At 41.2% G+C, this 18526-nt stretch overlaps 1 protein-coding gene across 2 annotated transcripts in view; it reads left to right on the top strand.

Moving 5' to 3' along the window:
* LOC139211605 (single-stranded DNA-binding protein 3) overlaps positions 1-18526 on the top strand; it is a 32907-nt gene that overhangs the window by 10915 nt on the left and 3466 nt on the right. For both annotated transcript variants that reach the window (XM_070841870.1, XM_070841869.1), the window contains exons 4-11: positions 645-729; positions 11343-11432; positions 14482-14565; positions 15763-15822; positions 15932-15998; positions 17091-17155; positions 17987-18048; positions 18186-18231. In XM_070841870.1, the coding sequence (XP_070697971.1) occupies positions 645-729; positions 11343-11432; positions 14482-14565; positions 15763-15822; positions 15932-15998; positions 17091-17155; positions 17987-18048; positions 18186-18231 (559 nt within the window). The remainder of the gene's footprint in view (positions 1-644; positions 730-11342; positions 11433-14481; positions 14566-15762; positions 15823-15931; positions 15999-17090; positions 17156-17986; positions 18049-18185; positions 18232-18526) is intronic.

Genomic DNA, 18526 nt, shown 5'->3' with positions numbered 1-18526 from the left:
GCTGGTGTTTTATGAAGTTCAGAGGTGTATGAAAACTTCCAGATGTTTGGGGTTCACCATGTCTGTATGCATCGCCAATTGCCAGGTCATGGGAAGTTGCTTGATTAGCCCTCTCGTTAGCCATGTCGCTGTTAGACTCAGTTTACAGCACTTCCACTAAATCGATGCACAAAGACGGGTTCAATTAAAACCTCTTAGACAGGTAGCACACGAGCTGCTAGCATTATGATTAATTCACTTAGACTGAAACTGTGTGTGTGTCTGTGTGCTCTTGATGTCCAAATAATGATGAACAAAATCCCTCCTTGTGAGGCGGTTTGCCAGTCATCACTTACACAAGAGGGTATTTTACTCAAAGTTTAGGGTGAAGACATGGATGCAGTCATTGAAATGTCCATGCAATGGTAATGTAAGCGTGTGTGTGTGTATTGTGAGTGAGTGAGAGGTTGATTGAGGGGGTGACACTGGCATTGTGTCCCTCTTACAGTGATGCTCAAGTGTATAAGAGGCAGTTTAAGAGCGCCAGGGAGATAGTGAGAGTGTGTGAATGGGTTATGAATAGCTGTTATACATTTGCTTGTATTACTCTGTTTGCTAACCTTTGACCTCTCCCCCCCCCATACACCCTCCACCCCCCATTTCAGTGTATTCTGGGATTTGTATTGTGCGGCTCCAGACCGAAGGGAGACATGCGAGCACTCCAGCGAGGCGAAGGCCTTCCATGACTACGTAAGTGATAGACGGGCTCTGCAGCCACTTCTTTTCTTTTTACCGAAAAACAATCTTTACTCACCATGAAGCCAAGTATTTTTCTGTGTATGTCTGCTTGAGACACGTGTAAATACTGTATATCCTAATAGTAAGGCTGAATGTGTGTGTGGAGTCTAGAAGTGGCACCTGCATGAGCAGATAGAGGACGGCATGCACCCTAAGGACATTTGGATGGGGAAAATACTCATTAGCTGTACTGGACATCAAACTATAACATGTTTAAGATGTAACTGACTACAAAGTAAACTAATCAAACAAATAATTTTGATGTCAAAATCTGTTTTCATGCCGTGTTGTTCTGCCATGTTTGTGTTAGCAGGAAGTTGGGCTGTAGCTAACACTTATTTTCCAAATTGATTAATCCACAATTATTTGTTGATTGAATGAATATTGCAAGAACATTTGGAAAAATGCCTCATGGTGATGTTTTCAAATCCCTCCTTATGTCTTTTAAGTAATCAAAAACCAGAAGATGAACAGTTGAAAGCATCTATGGGCTATTTAGCATTTTTGTTGGGGAAAAAAAGTATCATTTGACCTATTGTGAAGCTATGTGATTGGATGTTTCTTAACAAAATACACAATAGTCGTCGTCAGTTTCTCCTTCTCTGTAGACGCAGGCTTGTACCTTTTGGACTCATTATAAAGAATCACTTCTTTCCAAGGCTTAGAAGTGCTGTATTCAAAAATGTCTTGCAAGAAGATGAATGGGACCTTTACTTTCAGAACGAGGGGTGTCCAAAATCACTTACAATTTTTGTATTTCCATAGTGTCTTCAGGGGTCATGAGAGAAACTCGTGATCTCAATTCTGAGTCTGAGTGTCTAAGAGCTGAGGCTGTTGAATGCTTTACAGATTGTAAGGCAAATGTGCAATTTTTGACTATATTAATAACACTGACTGAACTCTGAAAATTGTAATACTTGTGATATTTTATGGTGATTTTTATCCTGTTTTTGGGTGCAATCTAAAATCATTCGCTGCCTTTGAGCAAAGGGAATAGGATAAAGTGTGAACAATGAAGGAGAAGTTCTTATTTTTCCTTGTCATGCTACTCTGAGGTCAAAGTTCATGGCCAGCTATGGAACAGATTTCCGTAGTTTGTACGGATTCAGTGTCTTGCCCAAGGACACTTGAGCAGTTTGGCTGCTTGCTGTCATGGATGCTCAGGTCCCGGTCTCTTGCAGGAGTTGTCCCACTAAAAACAGCGTCATTACGCTGCCTGTTAATACTGTAACTATAACCATTTTTTTCTCCACTAAGAGGAGAAACTGTAACTGTATCCCCTTGTGTGTAAATGTCATGTGTTGTGATTGACACTGTGCGTCTGTCTTCAGCCTGTCCTCACTGGCCAAGACAGTGTGGCATTGTGTGTGTGTGTGTGTGCGTGCGTGCGTGTGTGTGCTGTATAGTGTGGGGAGATAATGGAATAGAGTTCTAATCCGGTAATCCCAGCACTGGGCCGAGGCTAAGCCAGGGATTTGTGTGTGCGTGTGTGTGTGTGTGTGTGTGTGTGTGTGTGTGTGTATTTTTGGACGGGGGGCATCTTTGGCAACCAGCCCGTAGAAGGAGGGTGGGGGGCTCACACCCTCAGTGCCAGTTAACCCTGTGTGTGTGTGTGTGACTATATAAACATAGATGGGTGTGCTACATGGTTGCTCGCTGTCTGCTCCTAACGGTGATAAAGCGAAGGAGACGGGACCGGTTTAATTTTGGCTCCAGCCCCCTGAGGCTAGTCTCTGAGCACAGGTCCTTTCTACTGGTTTTAAAAGAATGAGCCGGTTAGAGGCATCAGAAGAAAAAACAATATTTCACCTTACCTCAAAAGAGTTTCTCAGCCTTTTGAGGATTGCTAGATTGCAAGCCAGCATTTAAGAGGCATTATCACAGTTCTCTCTGCTGGGTGCAGAGATGCAGCAAAGGTTTATGGTTACAGTCAAGATGACTTTTTTTTTTTTTTTAAAGTCCTGACACTGGTTATAAAAGTAACGTAGGGGGTGATGGGCTGTGGATGGACTTAGAGCGACTTGGTGGTTATTTATGTCAAGTTTGAGGTTTATCATTGTTTTTAACTATCTATGCACTGTAAGCATCTCATTCACCGAAGAGGCAGACTTAGAGGGTTTAGCATTTGGAAAGCAGATGAAGGCCATTTCCTCCTCATATAGAGATTCTTATCATTGTTTTGATGTGTTTTTAATTACTCTATTTATACAGGCTTTTAGTTGTGGCTTAAATGGCTTAACATATCTTAAATCCAGAATTTACAGGTCTTGTTTTTGAGGGTTTTAACCATTTGTTTGTAATGCATCTACTGAATTGCTGATATCGACAGATTGTTTTTATTTGATATGTAGTAAATTTGGAAAGTAAGAAAAACAAAAGACAAGCTACATTTGATGAATTGTATTCTTTCACCAACAGATTAGGACAGAGTAAATTTTGTCTGCCCATGTTGTGTTTCAGCGCTTACATGTCTGCTAGTTGTTGTCTTTAGCATTCACGGACAATAATACATCTTGTGTTGCATTATTCCAACATCATGTCGTACATTAATTGATCTGTTGGTGTGATAAGCAGTGTTAATTGTTGAATCAGTCTGAACATCCTGGTAGCATCATTATGTGGAGGCGGTCTTCATTTCAGTCACGGTGGGACGCCTCTACTGGGATATGCTGTAAAAATCACCGGGCTTTAGCTCTTAAAGACTTCAACTATTTAAAAGGTGCAAGTCAAAGCTCAAAGAATGGGAAAACGTGGTGAAAATATTGTATTTACACTCGTTATGCGTCTTACTTTCAGGAATGTCCCATCATTGCCCCAAACACATCTGATGATTTATTCGCTGTCTGGTTCCATTCGTCTTTCCACTCGATCGATTCGCCAACTTTTCCTTTTCAGCTAAATGTAAAAACGGAACCATTTCAAATTTTTCCCCAAAAAATAGGTGGATAGAAATGCATGAATAAGCATTACTGGGCTCAACTAAGTGTTTTCACATAACAAGGTGCACTGTGAAAATATTGAAACAGGTTCCATATGCATGTACAGTATTAAATCTGCTGCTAACAGCACGTAGGTTGTTGATGGTCTTACTACTTGATTCCTCCCTCAATCTTCTGTTTTTTACCTGCTCTCCTGCTTTTCACTCTTTTTTTACACATCTGCCTACATTTGTCACTTCTCTCACACTCCTTCTCCACTCATCTTTCCTTCCTTTGCATTTTCACTCCAGCCTTTTCACATCATGTTTTCTCGCTGCTTGTGATTTCTCTGCGACACCCCCACATCTGCATCTTTCCTCCCCTTCTTCCTCCCACCCTCTTCACTATATCTCTTACTCTCTCCTCCACCAACGCACCAGTCTGCCCTCTCGTCTCACTGGCCTTATCGCTCACTCCCTCTCTCCGTCTCTCCTCCTCTTTGCCCCTCTCTTTCTCCCTCTTTCCCTATCTCTTCCCTGGCCCCTTCCACCCACCCTCCCTCACCACCACCACCACTACCTCTGTTCCCGAGAGAAGATTGATTGGCTAATCTAGCTGTTTACCCACAATGCCTAGTAGTGCCGAGGAGGAGAGGGCAGTGTAGACAACATGAAGACACAACCGAGAGACAGTTGAGGTATTTGAAAATGGAGCCGAGTGGGCAAATGTCAAAACGGTGAGATAAAGGGAGTTTAAGATGGGCCTTAGTTTTCTTTGTATTCTTTGTAGAACAACTGCAGGAGGTCTGTGTGTAAACCCATAATACTAATGACGGCTTTATGTGACATAAATGGGATGTTTAGTTTTGGGTTATCTTAGTAAAATAATGTTTCTTATAATTTCTCAAACTTTGCGTTTTTTCTACAATTATACTTGTTTAGCAGTTGGATTAGGCGAATATGAGGAATAAAGACATATTAATTGTCTTTTGAGTGTTTAAAGATCTCATCTGCCTTTCTAAACTTTTCCAAGTTAACAGTAGTATAAAGCAGTGTAAACATCATTCTTTGGTTTACATCTTAGAGCTTTTCAGTACCTTCTGGTGTCAAGGCAGATTGCACTGATGTAATTTTAGTTTTTCTTATTCACTTAAATGTAATATTTAAACTGGGCTGTATTAGGTGCAGTTAATGTCTGTCTGCAATGCTGCAGGTTTGATTTACCCACCAGAAGCCAGTTTTCTTTATCTATCTTTGAAAATCCATTTAAAACCAGCCCACACATATATATTGCAGCTTTCAGTAATATTACCCAGCTTTTCAAATGACTTGTAATGTGTTTTTCCAAACATTACTGTAAAGCCATTATTGCAGTTGAATAAAAATGCACTGTTTCCTCAAAAGATAGCTGCCGTCATTCTGCCTTAACCTCTGTTTTTCCTCTTCCATACCACCAGCAGTATCAGTGCGCTGTAATGGAAAAAGTGAAAAACGCTCCATTAAACTTGATAATTGGCTGTGTGATAAAGTTGGGAAAAATTGCAATACACGTGTTGCACAGCCTGATGTGACGGCAGTTTTGGCCTGGGATGTTACGTGAAACTGCAGGAGAGATTACAATAGCTTCTGACAAAATACATGAGGGATGTAAAAGAAAATAAAGAATTAAATCAAATTGCCGTGGTATTACTTATTAGAAGATCACAGTGTCACAATAAAATGGGGTGATAGTAGTCTAGCTTTGTAAGTCATGATTTTGTTACTTGACATAAACGGCATAGTGACCTAAAACCTCTTCAGTGATTGTTGACAAGTTCTGCTTCAATGCGTTTTGCTCAATGTATGACTGTCAAGGCTAACGCTCTCTTGTGCTCCTTTCACATCACCTGAAAGCTGTCCGGGCAACAAAAGGACAAAAGCTTCATATGTGCGAATGAATAAAGGTCCCTTCCGTTAAATTCATGTGCTTATAAGAATATGAGTTCATGCCAAAGTGTTTTAAGTTCTTAGTTGAGGCTATATTCTAGTTCACAGTTGTGTTGATTCTCCTCATATCCTTGTCTTTCACCCTCTCTGCCTTCTCTCTGGAGTGTTGGCTAAGTGGATGTTGTGTCTGCAACATGTATTAGTGCTGTCATCCGGTGTGTGTGCATGTGTGTTTGCGTGTGCATGAGTCCGCCTGTCTGGTTCAGAACTGCTACCTTGGCAGCAGTTTTTGGGGAAGCATGTGTGCGTGTGTGTGTGTGCGCCAATTTTGAGGACCAGCTGGGCTTTCAGAGATTGTGTGTGTGTGTGTGTGTGTGTGTGTGGGCATTTGTTGTCAGACGTGACGGTGAGAGTAGCAGCCGTATCCTGTTGCTCCAGAGCGAAACACACTGTTTTGACTGGGCTGATGAATTAGCTAGATCACCACAGTCAGCTATTTTTCCTCCCTTCTCCACACACTCACTCTCTTCCATTCTCACTCTTTCACCTCTCCCCCGCCCCCCTCTTTCTCTCCCTCTCTCCCTCTCTCTGCGCTAAGGACAGCAGGTCAAGGAGACAGTGATGAGGTACATATCAGTGTGAACCAGAATGTAGATTAGTACCCTCTCCAGGCAGAGACACACATAAATACACACACACGCACACACACACACAGATACAGACACATTCACTGTCTCTTCCTACCTCTCCCTTCTCTCCATCCAGTGTTTATGTCTCTGTCTTTATCCCTGTGAAAGGTATCAGGCGGAGGTCAATAATGTGTTGAGCACTATTGATCTGTCCGGTAGGTCCTATGGGTGAGAGAGAAAGAGGGAAAGGGAAATGGAGAGGGACGGATCAATGCTATTCTGTATAGCCCATCTACATACTGTACTGTACCAGCCAATCAGGTCATTAGTCTTTTGTTCTCTGATAGATTATTCATCAACATTGTGAGTTTGGACTAAGGAGGAAAAGCAAGCTCAACATGGTGTCCTCACAGGGAACCACAGCTGTGGATTACGACGTCAGAGTTTAAGATATTTTGCCACAAAGACGTCATTGTAGTACCACGGGGAGCTGGCCAAAGTTTATTACACAGTACTTTGGATTGTCTCAAGTGAAGATGAGGGAATGTTTACAATAGGAATGGAAGGTTGTTGGATGTTTCATGTCTGCATCTTTTTTTTTTTTTTTTTTTTGCCTGAAGCAAGATCTGAACCTACTTCTCTTCCTGCAGGAAGTAACTTCAGTAAAATTACCCAGTCAGAATAGTTCCATACCAGCAAGTCATTATCACATTCAACTGCTTTATTAAGCAATAAATACTTGATTTAAGGAATACAGCTAATAATTATTTTCATCAATTAACCCCACAATTTTTTTTTCTTGATTAATCATTTAGTCTATAACAACAAAAACAAAAATGCCCATCGCATGTTCCCAGCCCAAAGTGATGCCTGCACAAAGATATTCTGTTCATTATCCCATATAACAAATACATTTAGTGCACAAGTTAGAGTGACAAAGTAGATAAACTGTAGAATTAATGCAGACAACATATCTAAAGTCATAAATAATGGAAGAACCTGACAATGTTATATTTTGCTGTAAAAATGCTAAAGTTCTCCATCTTCTCAAACTCCACTGCCACAACGATGAACTATAGTTCAGGTCTGTAGTCCAGATTCCGTATTATTGATATCCAGGTAACACAGAAACTTACCTAATGCTAATTTTGCAAAGATATGTCTCTGGGATGCTTTGACACAGTGTTTGTTTAGTGCTGCAAGGAAGGCCATTAAAATATAGTTCACAGTTTAAACACTGTAAATATTTGAAATTGTGTCCCATGGGTTTTGTTGAACTTTCAGCCAGCTTCAATGAAAGAAACTGATTCTTCTCCTTCCTGCTGCATGTCAGGCATTAAAGCCCTTTCAAGTCGTGCTGCCACCCGGCGCTTCCTTCACACGCTCATTCATTTACAGACTTTCTTTTCCATACATTTTGCCTAAAAATGAATAATTCAACCACAAAAATATGTTCATTATATCATCTAATTAGTGCAGCACTAAAGTCTGCTGTGGGTTGTACTGTCTTCTTGAACTCGTTTCGTTGCATAAAGATAAGCTCTTGCTGTCCCCATACCTGTGTGTTCTGTCTGCCTTAACAGTCATTGTTTACCTGCAACAATTTCAATAAGACAAACTGTAGATTTACTTTCTCTGTGAATCGAGTTATTCTGATTCAAGGAGACAGTCTTGGCACAGGGTTTCCTGACAATCTGCCACTTCTGAGCGTCAAGTTTAAATGGAAACGTAGGTATAGACACTATTGTGGGCGCCACTATAAAAACTAAAAAGCACTGTTGGATCTTTTTGTATTTCCCCAGGCCAGTTGGTTTTAATAAAGACCGACTGCATACTAAATCTACCTTTTGCTGGTGGCAACTGCGCTCTCTACATGCTTCCAGTTTGCATTCAATTTCAATCAGCAGATTGTAGAAAGCACAAGTAGATAGTAGATTATTAATGGAGTATAACAATATGTCCAAGTGATTGATTGTGAACAGTAATCTCTCTCCTTGCACCATTTTCTCTTTAGTCCTCCCCCCATCATCTTTTTTCCTCCTCTGCCTCACTCTTGTTTCGCTAACTCACTCCTCTATCTCACTCTTGTGTCTTCTTATTCTCTCTCTCTCTCTCTGCTCCTGGAGCGGGGGATGCCAGGGGGACAGAGTGCAGATAGGACCTGTCTCCATAGCAACAGCTTCTGCAAGCTGCTGACACCCTACTGGGGGGGCTGAGGGGAGGAGAGGTTGTGATGGGGTTGGGGCACAGGGAAGGTGTGTTTGTGTGTGCACCAGTGCTGGGAAAATAACTGAGGGGGGTCACAAAGAGGAGAAAGATGGAGAGAAAAGTGTGCAGAAGAAGAGAAGTGAGGGAGATGGATGAGAGGGAGGGAGGATGGAGGAGGAGAGAAAGAGGCAGCCGACCCTGCTTCTTCCCCAGGGACTCAGTGGCCTGCTCATGTTCACTAGCAGAATTAGCATAAAGATGGGGGGAGGTGTGTGTGTGTGTGTGTGTATGTGTGTAATTTTCCCTTTTTTTCATCACTTATGTGTGTTGCTTTCATTTAATCAGGAAAAGAAGGGCAGCAAGTGTGGTTGTGTACATGTGTGTAACTGGTAGGATGCTTTGTTATCCAAGCATGCAGTATGTGTCACATGGATGTAGTGTGTTTGTTAGGTATGTGTGCTGGTAGAACAGTAGACGTGTGTGTGTGTGTGTGTGTGTGTGTGTGTGTGTGTTTGTGAGGGCGACTCCCTCCCCTGGGTCTTAAACCCCCTCCCTGTTCTCGTCCTGTAGCCTGCGGTTCCCTCCTGTCTGCCTCTCTGTACTGAAGGGCTGCACTTTGAGCCTGTGATGCAACTCTTTGTGTGTCTGTGTGTGTCTGCGCGTTCATGCGCTTGCGTGCGTGCATGTGTGTTTGTTCGGGCGTGCTTATGTAAGCACTCTGAACACGCGTCTCCATCTATGTGTGTTGACAAGAATACAGTTATATCATATTTAACTCCTGGGCTGAATCATTCACCCCCTCCCGTCTATCCTAGATTCTACTTTTATTTTTCCATATTGTTTGACAGACATAAAGGCGATTGGAAACTGTAGTATTGTTGTTAGATGTGGTAATACAATTAGTACTACAGAGTATTTCTCATCAGGTTTTCATCAAGTGTTACAATTGTTTTTTGCTCTCCAGATTTCAAACTAAGGATGTCCCGATTAAGAAGATCCCCATACAAGTCCTTTTTAACATTGGATATCTGTCAATACTGAATCCAATCCAATACTCATAGTTACTTAAGTGTTGATTAAGTATGTATCTGGCACATTGAAGCAACAGTTGTAGCCTTCAAAATTCTGCTCAGATTCATTTTTGAAGAGCCACTTGATCCAAATACTGAAGGCCCTGATTCAAAACTATAAACTCGATGAGCTTAAATTTTTGATGAAGGTCTAACTGGAAGAATTCAACTCCTGATATTGATTTGAAGTGATCAGCTAGAGAGAGGATCTATCACTTGTTTGGTGTATTTTTTAATAGAATGGGAAAAAAAAAACTTTCTGAAAGACGGGCAGGGTAGTTTTCATGTCCTAAAATAAAACTTTTTGGTTTGTCTACTAGAACTACTAGTAAACAACTATTATTACTGCTATGTTGTAATGTTGATGTGAAGGAAAGAAGCATTGGCTCGAAACAATTAATCTAAGTACCCCTTAATAGGTAAGAAACACTACAAACTCAACTTATTTGCGGATGACGTGTTATTATATTTTTAAGTAGTTTGAATTCTTTTGATTATTTACAGTTAAAATAATGAAAAAAATCACACATGAAAATATAAAATGTTTAAATGTTATCATGCCAGTTATAAAAATTGCATAGATATATTTTATGGACAGAATTTGAGTCAGAAAATGAGGAGAGTAAGTGAGAGTGAGTATTTTTGTACAAATAACATTAACAACATACCTTTTTAAAGGTGTAAACAAAGAATGACAAAAGAAAGAAGCAGTAGAAAAAAGTGTTAAAACTAAGCTCAACATTTGTACATAAAAAGAATGGATACTCCAAATCACCTAATTAAAATAACTTAAACATTATTAACTCCCAAACCGTGATATCCCTGATGGTAACAAATGGACCATTAGTAAACATATTTTTGATATGATATGGACATTTCATAAGACGCATGGCACTTTTTTTAATAAAACACTGGAGTTGCCTGTTTCTTTGAAATGCCTTTTATTGTTTTTCAACACATCACCTACAGCCTCCAAAATGACCATAGAAGTAGTTGTACACCTCTAATACTGTGCAGAACTTCGTAAAGGTATAATTTTTAGATTTTTGATTATATTGGATGTACTCAACTGTACCTTTTTAAACTGCCAAACTCCAGTGTGTAGGAACATCCAAAGATTCTGTTTAACATTATCCTGCCACAGTCCACACAAGCTGCCATTGTTATATTGATTTGCATACAAGAAAATGATATGCGAGTTCTGTGGCAACATGACATCTGAGAGGTTATTCCTCTGCGTTTGATAGATAACCAAATAATCAGACTGCAGAAGTGTTTGTCTTATGAGATAAACCATAATAAATAAAAGTGTAAGCATATGAAAGCCTTGCATACCTTTTTGTAGATTAATAAGTTTTGACTTGAAAGTGACAGCTCATATTGGTCAGTAAAGCACTACTCCTCCGCGCACGGTAGTGTGTATGATGGCATAGATCACAGGACTGCTGCAGTGTGCTCTCTCAACAACTTTGAATCAATGAAACTTCATGTTTCTCTCAGAGACCTGATTCTTCTAGAGTATAGGAGTAATATTTTGGTGGTATTTCTCCTTGAAACTTTTCTCCTCACTTCTATCTTGGTTCACAGACAGAGATGAGATGCCTCCTGTGCTTCTCCTCGACCACAGATGAGGGAAGATCTTAAAGTTTCTGAATTAACCATTAAAGTTCAAATGGGGGGGGGGCAGGAGTTTGCTGCAATTGCAGGGGCAGACACTGCCCCCTATAGTAATTTGGAGGCCAGTGCATTACTGTAGAGGAGTTGGAGACGCACACATTTAATACCACATTTAATCATTGTGTTTGTCTGTTTCAGAGTGCAGCAGCAGCCCCCAGCCCAGTAATGGGCAACATGCCCCCGAATGACGCCATGCCAGGTGGTCCCATGCCCCCAGGCTTCTTCCAGGTATGTCTTTACCCTCTGTCGCTGTCCTGTTCCTCCATCACCCCTAAAAACTCTTTTTTTGTACCATATCTGTCTCTCTACCATTCACCCATCCTCGAGTATTCAGCAATAACTAATCTAAATCTAGGCAATACATATTCTTTGAATTCCCCTCAAGCACCTTATCAAAATAAAGAATATTCTTACATTCAGTCATGTTTTAAGGGAGTTTAAAAGAAGATGTATAAAATATAAGACAATAAAAACAGCTCTTACATTTAAAAAAGAAAAGATGAAAAACTGGTATCAGTAAGGCAATATTATTGACCGATATTAGGTCATTAAAGATTTCAGTATTAGTATTTATCAGATCAGATGACACCACAACTCTCCCACTTGTTTTTTTGCCACATTTTTCCAAATACCGTTTATTCCACACTCGATATTTACACCCACCAGAGCCTCTAATGCTCACACCACTCATTCATCAGTGGCTCGCTCTCGGTTGGCTGCTGTTTGGCCGATTTGTGATTCAGCCAGCCCGTATCCATTCTCTCTCCACTCCTACATCTGCATCTCCATCTCGGTCTCTGTCTCTGACCTGTCCCAGCTCTGTGAAGGGAATGGTTTTAGTGTGGGAGATGGCTGTCTGAAGAGTGAAGAGAATGAGGCACAAACACACACAGATACACACACACACACACACACACACACACACACACACCCTCCGTGAAGCAGTGGTGTGATGGACAGCATTGGCATTTGGCAGGAGGCACGATAAGGTAGTGGAGAAGAGTAAGAGAGAGAAAAAGCGAGTGACACGATTGAGAGAGGAAAGGATGTAGTGAGATGAAGAGGAGGGAGAGGAAGAAGAGAGGGAAATGTGAAAGATCAGTGCCACCAAGATTGCGACCCAGTGTTTGTTTCTGTGGCTACCAACCACTCCATTGTTTGCTTGCTGAGAACGAGGCAGTGTGCTGAGAGGGGGGTGGAGGTGGTGGTGGTGGTGAGGGGGGGGATTAGTGAGAGTACGACTGTGAATAAGCAAGGGGAAGGGTGGGGGGAGAGGGGTTGAGGAGAGACGCATGGAAGTGCTATTTATAACATTGGTGGGGGAGTGCGATTGGGCGAGGGTTTGTGTGCGTGTGTGCGTGTATTTGTGTATGTTATGTTCAAGGGACCTTATTGTAATGGAAAGCTTTGGTTGTTTGCTGCAAATATGGTTCATGCTCATAGTGAGGGCCAGGGATCATTTGATATCTGATACTGAGTTTCAGACCTGATACCTAAACAATAACATTTACTCAATACTTTACTCTGAGATATACAAGCATGTTGTTATGCAAAAGTTTGATTTTCATTTAACAGGCCAAATGGTCAAATATATTTGAAACACAAGCAGCTGTAGAAGAAATTTGTCGAAATACAACGGTACCAATCAAGAACTGTCTAGAACTACTTTTCTGCAGCTGCAACAGTCATGCACATTATCGATTAATCTGTCATTTGATCATTTTGTCTATAAAATTTCAGAAAAAAAATCCCCATGACAGATTCCCTCAGCCCAAGGTGATGTCTTCACATGTCTCGTTTTGTTTGACCACATTCAAAATGTATTTTTATATATGTATGAACCATGGAATATTTGGCCTTTTTATTAACCAATAAATGGTCTATTCTGTCATCATAAGTTCAGTATTTCTTTTAGCAGTTGGATTCATTAAGCTGACTATTTTTAGCACAGCAATCCTTGGCATCACATTATCTTCAATAAAAACAATCAAATGAGTTTCTCACAGTCTGGTACATAACTTTTTAAATAAGGGGAAAAGTGAGCACTGAAATCAGATCAGTACACTGCAGGAGCAGATGCCCTGAGCTCAGCTATCTGAATTGGTATTGGGAGAGAAACAAAACACGGACAAAACAACAAACATTTCATGACATCACCTTTGGGCTGTACGGAGTTTTGATGGATGTTTTTTATTTTTCCTCATGTTTTATAGACCAAACCATTGATCTAGAAAATAGTCAGACGATTACTTAGTAATAAAAATAATCATTAGCTTACACCAGATAATTCAACGGACGTCCAATATCCAGCCATCTCATATTGTAGGGCTTATATGTGATTGGGTTTTTGAATATTACGATACATGGTCGATACTTGGAGTTTGATTCTTTTGTGCATTGGTATGTATTTCTGTAATGGCACAACAAAGGTTTATTGAAGCCTTTTAAGACAAATCTCAATGTAGCTGACCTTCAGAACTAGATGCAAGTTTATAATGGCTAACTGGAGGTAAGTACACCCCCAAACTCACAGAAACAATTCATGCCCCGACGCCTCTGAAGGATACATGAAAAAAGAGACTGTTGCATAATGAGTTATTTATTAGGGGTCGTTAACCTCTTGTCCTGGGGTGAAATGCCAGCAATAACACAGCGGTGCATCGGAGCAGCTCAGGGGTCGCGTTTGTTGTGGTCAGTGATACTTTGTCATACTGGCGCGGACTCACAATAAGCAGGAAAAACTCCCATTTTAAACTTGTTTTTGTGTGTATCATCTCTGTGGTTTAAAGTTGCCACTAGTGCCCATCCTGCTGCTGCTGCTGCCGCCTGTCCTGTTGTAGTGAGCCTTTGGCAACACTGCCCCCATGTGGCTGAGAGGAAAACTACATGTCGTCGTCTGACCTGAGAGATCTAAGGGATCATCTCTGTCAGTGTAGCCACACATGTTAAGGCCATCCAGCAAAATAATTATGTGTAATACAGATTTCTGTTGGCTTGTTTGGCCTCAAAGGTAAATTCAGACTGTTTGGGCTTTGGCTTTTAAATCTGTGTTTTGTTAAGAGGTACATTATCTAACCAGATTTTAAAGAAGTAGCCCAAAAATGTTCAGCCTGATCTATCCTCTTGCTGCTCTTTTGCCTCCCCAACCCCAAAGACTCCCAGCTGACCGCCCCCCTCACATCCTCCTCTTTCTGATGATTTTGATCGGATAATTCCTCCAGGTGTCAACCCCCCTTTTGGCCCCTCTCCTCTCTGATATCGCTCTTCTTTCTTAAAGGGACCACCTGGCTCTCAGCAGTCCCCCCACGCACAGCCCCCCCCACACAACCCCAGCAACCCCATGATGGGACCCCATGGCCAGGTAAGACGCAAAGACTTTCTCTCAAACACCCCTCTTTCTGTCATTCCCTATTAACCCCCCTTTGCCCCCCTTCTTCACCCTCCCCCTCACCCACACACAAGCTCTTTTTCTTTCCATTCACGCCTCGCACACTCTTTACTTCTTCTCCTCCCACCCCCGAGCCCCGTTCGCACTAGTTTTGTTCTGGGTAACTCCTCGTAGATGTCAGCCCCTCCAGTTGCCAGCTCCTTTATGAAAGCCAAGCATCCAGAGGCAGCAGGGCCTTTGCTCCTCGTCGAGGCCCAGAATCATCTGTCCCTGTGTGGAATGAATAATTTACTCCTTGCCCCACCCCCGGAGCAGCTTGTGGGGGGTTGCACACTTATCTGCTCCTCCACTCTTAACACACACAAATGCGCACAGCACACTCTCCTCTGCTTACTTGTTCTTGCACTTTATAAATAAAACAGGGAACAGGCACTATGGATAGGTCACATATATGTACAAAACGCATGGGTACATATACTGGATGTACAAACGCTATATGCACATATAGGACATTTAGAGTTTTGAGTTAATCAAGCAGCCAACTAGAAAAGACTTTATTCAAAGTGCAGCCTTAGAAAAAACTTTCATTCTCAGTCGGCGTGTGTTTCAACACTTCTCCAGAACAGTAGCTACAGATGACACTGTGGAGGTAAAGTTAGCCTTTGCCCATTAACTGCGGCAGTCCGGCTCTTCATTCTTGTGGTTTCTGGTTTCCGTCTTGTGTGCGAGAGAGTGTGGACATGCTTCCTCTAAGGTTTTGGACGGTGTTGTTGGCCTGAGGTGTCTCTAACTACGCCAAGCAGACCACAGGCCGAATCAGCTTACACCACAGTGAGAGCAGGCAGGGTGTGCAGGGAGCTGTGTGAGCGCTGTCTCTACACACACACACACACACATACACACACACACACACACACACACACCGATGTTTTGAGTGTGTGTAAGCAGGCATTGTTAAAATTCATTAAACACAGACTCTCGCTGAAGAATGTTTTTCATGTTTCCACGCAGATGTGTTAATGAATTTACAATCTTTCAGTGCCATCCTCCATTCTCCAGCCACACTGTGTCCATCTGTGTGTCCTCGGTGCTTCCGCTGTTTGAGGGCTCTTGGATTTATCAATAATGAAAATGCCGTTTTTCTCCTTTTTCCTCCATTTTTCTCCGCAGCCATTCATGTCACCACGGTATCCAGGTGGACCGCGCCCCGCACTCCGAATGCCAAATCAGGTACTTTGCCTTTCTTGTGCACTTTTTTTTTTCTTATGGTTTTTAAGTGTCTGTTTTGCCACGGCTGAGTCGGTATTTTAATCCGTTTCCATGTCTGGTCCCATCTCAGCCTCCGGGAGGAATCCCTGGATCTCAGCCTCTGCTGCCAAACAGTTTAGACCCGACAAGACCGCAAGGTAAGAGGCAGCTCCTGTAGCTGAAATTTAGAGGTGATGAAATTTATGATGAAATATGTTCATTTTGTACAGTAGATGATGTGTCTGTAATAAATAACTGATGCTAATCTTCATTAAACATTAATTAAGCAATTTTTCAACTTAACTACTTTTTCAGTGTATGAGGTGATATAAGAGAAGGCATTATGTTTAAATTGCTGTTGGTAGTTGCATTACTTGAAAATGTACTTACTAACCAAAAATACACTTAGTTTTTCTTCTTAATTGGATAATCCATTCGTCCTTTTTTGCTGCTTACTGATGGTTAATTAATGATATTAATGATTTATTGTCGTGTATATAGGTGGGAAGCACTCACAATAATGTGATGTAATTATCATTAGACGAATTAACTTGCAAATAACTTGAGGCCTTATCATTCATACTTTTTTTTTTTAATTTTCAAATATTTTTCATACTTAAGCTGACTGTGAAACAGGTATTCTATTGCAGTTTATGTGGTATTAAAAATGTCCAAAATGTAACTTGGTGGAACCTGCAGAAACCCAGAAACGCCCTCCAAAGTTTTGTTTATTTGAACAAAATATTCTTAAAGCCCCAAGGGTTTCAGTTTATAATGATAAGAGAGAGAAAAAGCTGCAAATCCTCATACTGGAGAAGCATGAACCTACACATTTTTGGCATTTTTGTTCCACACATTACTTTGTAAGGAATATTCTGTTTTTAATAGTTTTGATGCATTTACTCAGTCAATGAATGAAGATATTTCAGGATTAAACTCCACCCAATACATTTTTGTTTATCCGTTTAGATTTTTGTACAAATTCAGCTTCAGTGGTTGTTTCTTTCTCCCCGAGTAGATTGAATACTTGTGGCTGTGTCTGGCTCAGGACCGGTCTGTGGTGATTGTAGCTGATTACAGCCTCATGGGCCAGAGGGTTACAACTAATGGGATTAGGATAAAGCATTGTCTGTGGCACGTCTTAATTCCTGATTTAAAGAGACGAGCCATATGTGGATTTACACGAGCACCAGTGTGGTGTGTGTAAGGCACCGCAGTCAGTGTGTGACTCTGTGGGTCTGTTCTTGCAGGACATCCCAACATGGGCGGACCGATGAGAATGAACCCTCCTCGAGGAATGGCCATGGGCCCACAGGTATGACGAACCAGAAAGCACAAAGACCCACACACACACACACACCCATTTATTATTGAATGCCAATTAGAATCTTGTGAAGTAGAGCTGCAGGTAACGATCATTTTCATTATTGATTGATCTGCTGGTTATTTTCTCGATTAGTTTGGCCTCAGTTTCCCTGAGCTCAAGGTGATGCCTCTAAATGTCTTGTTTTGTTCGACCAACAGTTTAAAACCCAAAGATATTCAATTTACAGTGATATAAAACAGAGCTGAAGAGCAAATCCTCACATTTAAGCATCTACCAGATTTGGTTTTGCATTTCTGTTTGAAACTGTAATCATGGTTTGATTTAGGCTACTTAGTAGTTGCAGAATAATCTTCTGTCAATCGACCAATATTTTGCGCTCTAATGGAAAGATTAATCACTTCAAGGCTTTATAAGCAGGTTTATTACTATTAGTGTGAGTTGTATCTGTATGACAATGTTCTGTTAAGGACATATCAAAGTGTTCCATTATGAAGTATAAATTGCTCTCTAAGTAGATGTGGTTGCAATTACAGGCTAAAATAGGGCATCTTTTCTTGAAAGGTTGTTTCTTCAGTACCCTAACCAGAACAGTCCAGGCTTGTTTGTTTGTTTTCGATGTCACAGCTGCTCTCAGTCCAGCGATGGATGTGTGACACATGCAAAAATGCAGCGCAAACTGAGACACAGATTTGGCACAAAAAGGACAAATCCAGGATGGTTCGAGAATTACAATTGCCAGAAAAACAAGACTATTGTTGAAAATCAGTTAAAATTTCTTGTTAAATGTTCTCACAGTGATTTTAACATTGTTTATTACAGAATTATGGCGGTATGAGGCCTCCTCCCAACTCCATGGGCGGGCCCATGCCAGGAATGAACATGTAAGTTAAAACATCTTATACACAGAGTGAAATATAATTAATATAATCTGTGTCTTCTCTTCGCACTATTTTCATCTTTCCCTGTTTGTCAGGTTCTCTCTTTATTCTTTTCATAATTTTTTTTTTTTGTACCACAGGGGTCCCGGAGGAAGAGGGCCTTGGCCAGGACCTAATGCGAACTCTGTGAGTCAGAAACCCTTGACCTTAACACATGACCACACATCAGTGGTGGGCAAAGAAACAGGAAACAAGTCTCCAGTGCCATGCAATCCTGTACAACAGCCCAGCAAAATGCAAACGTTATGCTCATGATGTTCAGTTTTGGGTTAGCAGCTTGGAGAGGTGTTGATGTTGCTCTTTTGGCATTTTGGAAATTGTAGTTTGTAGTGTTGTTATACAAGATAAGTGTCCATCAGACCGTTTCATCGAGGGCTACTTGTGTCCACCGATCCTCTTCTTCATGACAGTTTCCCTGAAA

This window comes from Pempheris klunzingeri, chromosome 13 (genome assembly GCF_042242105.1).
Source record: "Pempheris klunzingeri isolate RE-2024b chromosome 13, fPemKlu1.hap1, whole genome shotgun sequence".
Taxonomy (NCBI): domain Eukaryota; kingdom Metazoa; phylum Chordata; class Actinopteri; order Acropomatiformes; family Pempheridae; genus Pempheris; species Pempheris klunzingeri.
The sequence above is the reverse complement of the archived record's forward strand: the minus strand, read 5'-3'. Positions and strand labels throughout refer to the sequence as shown.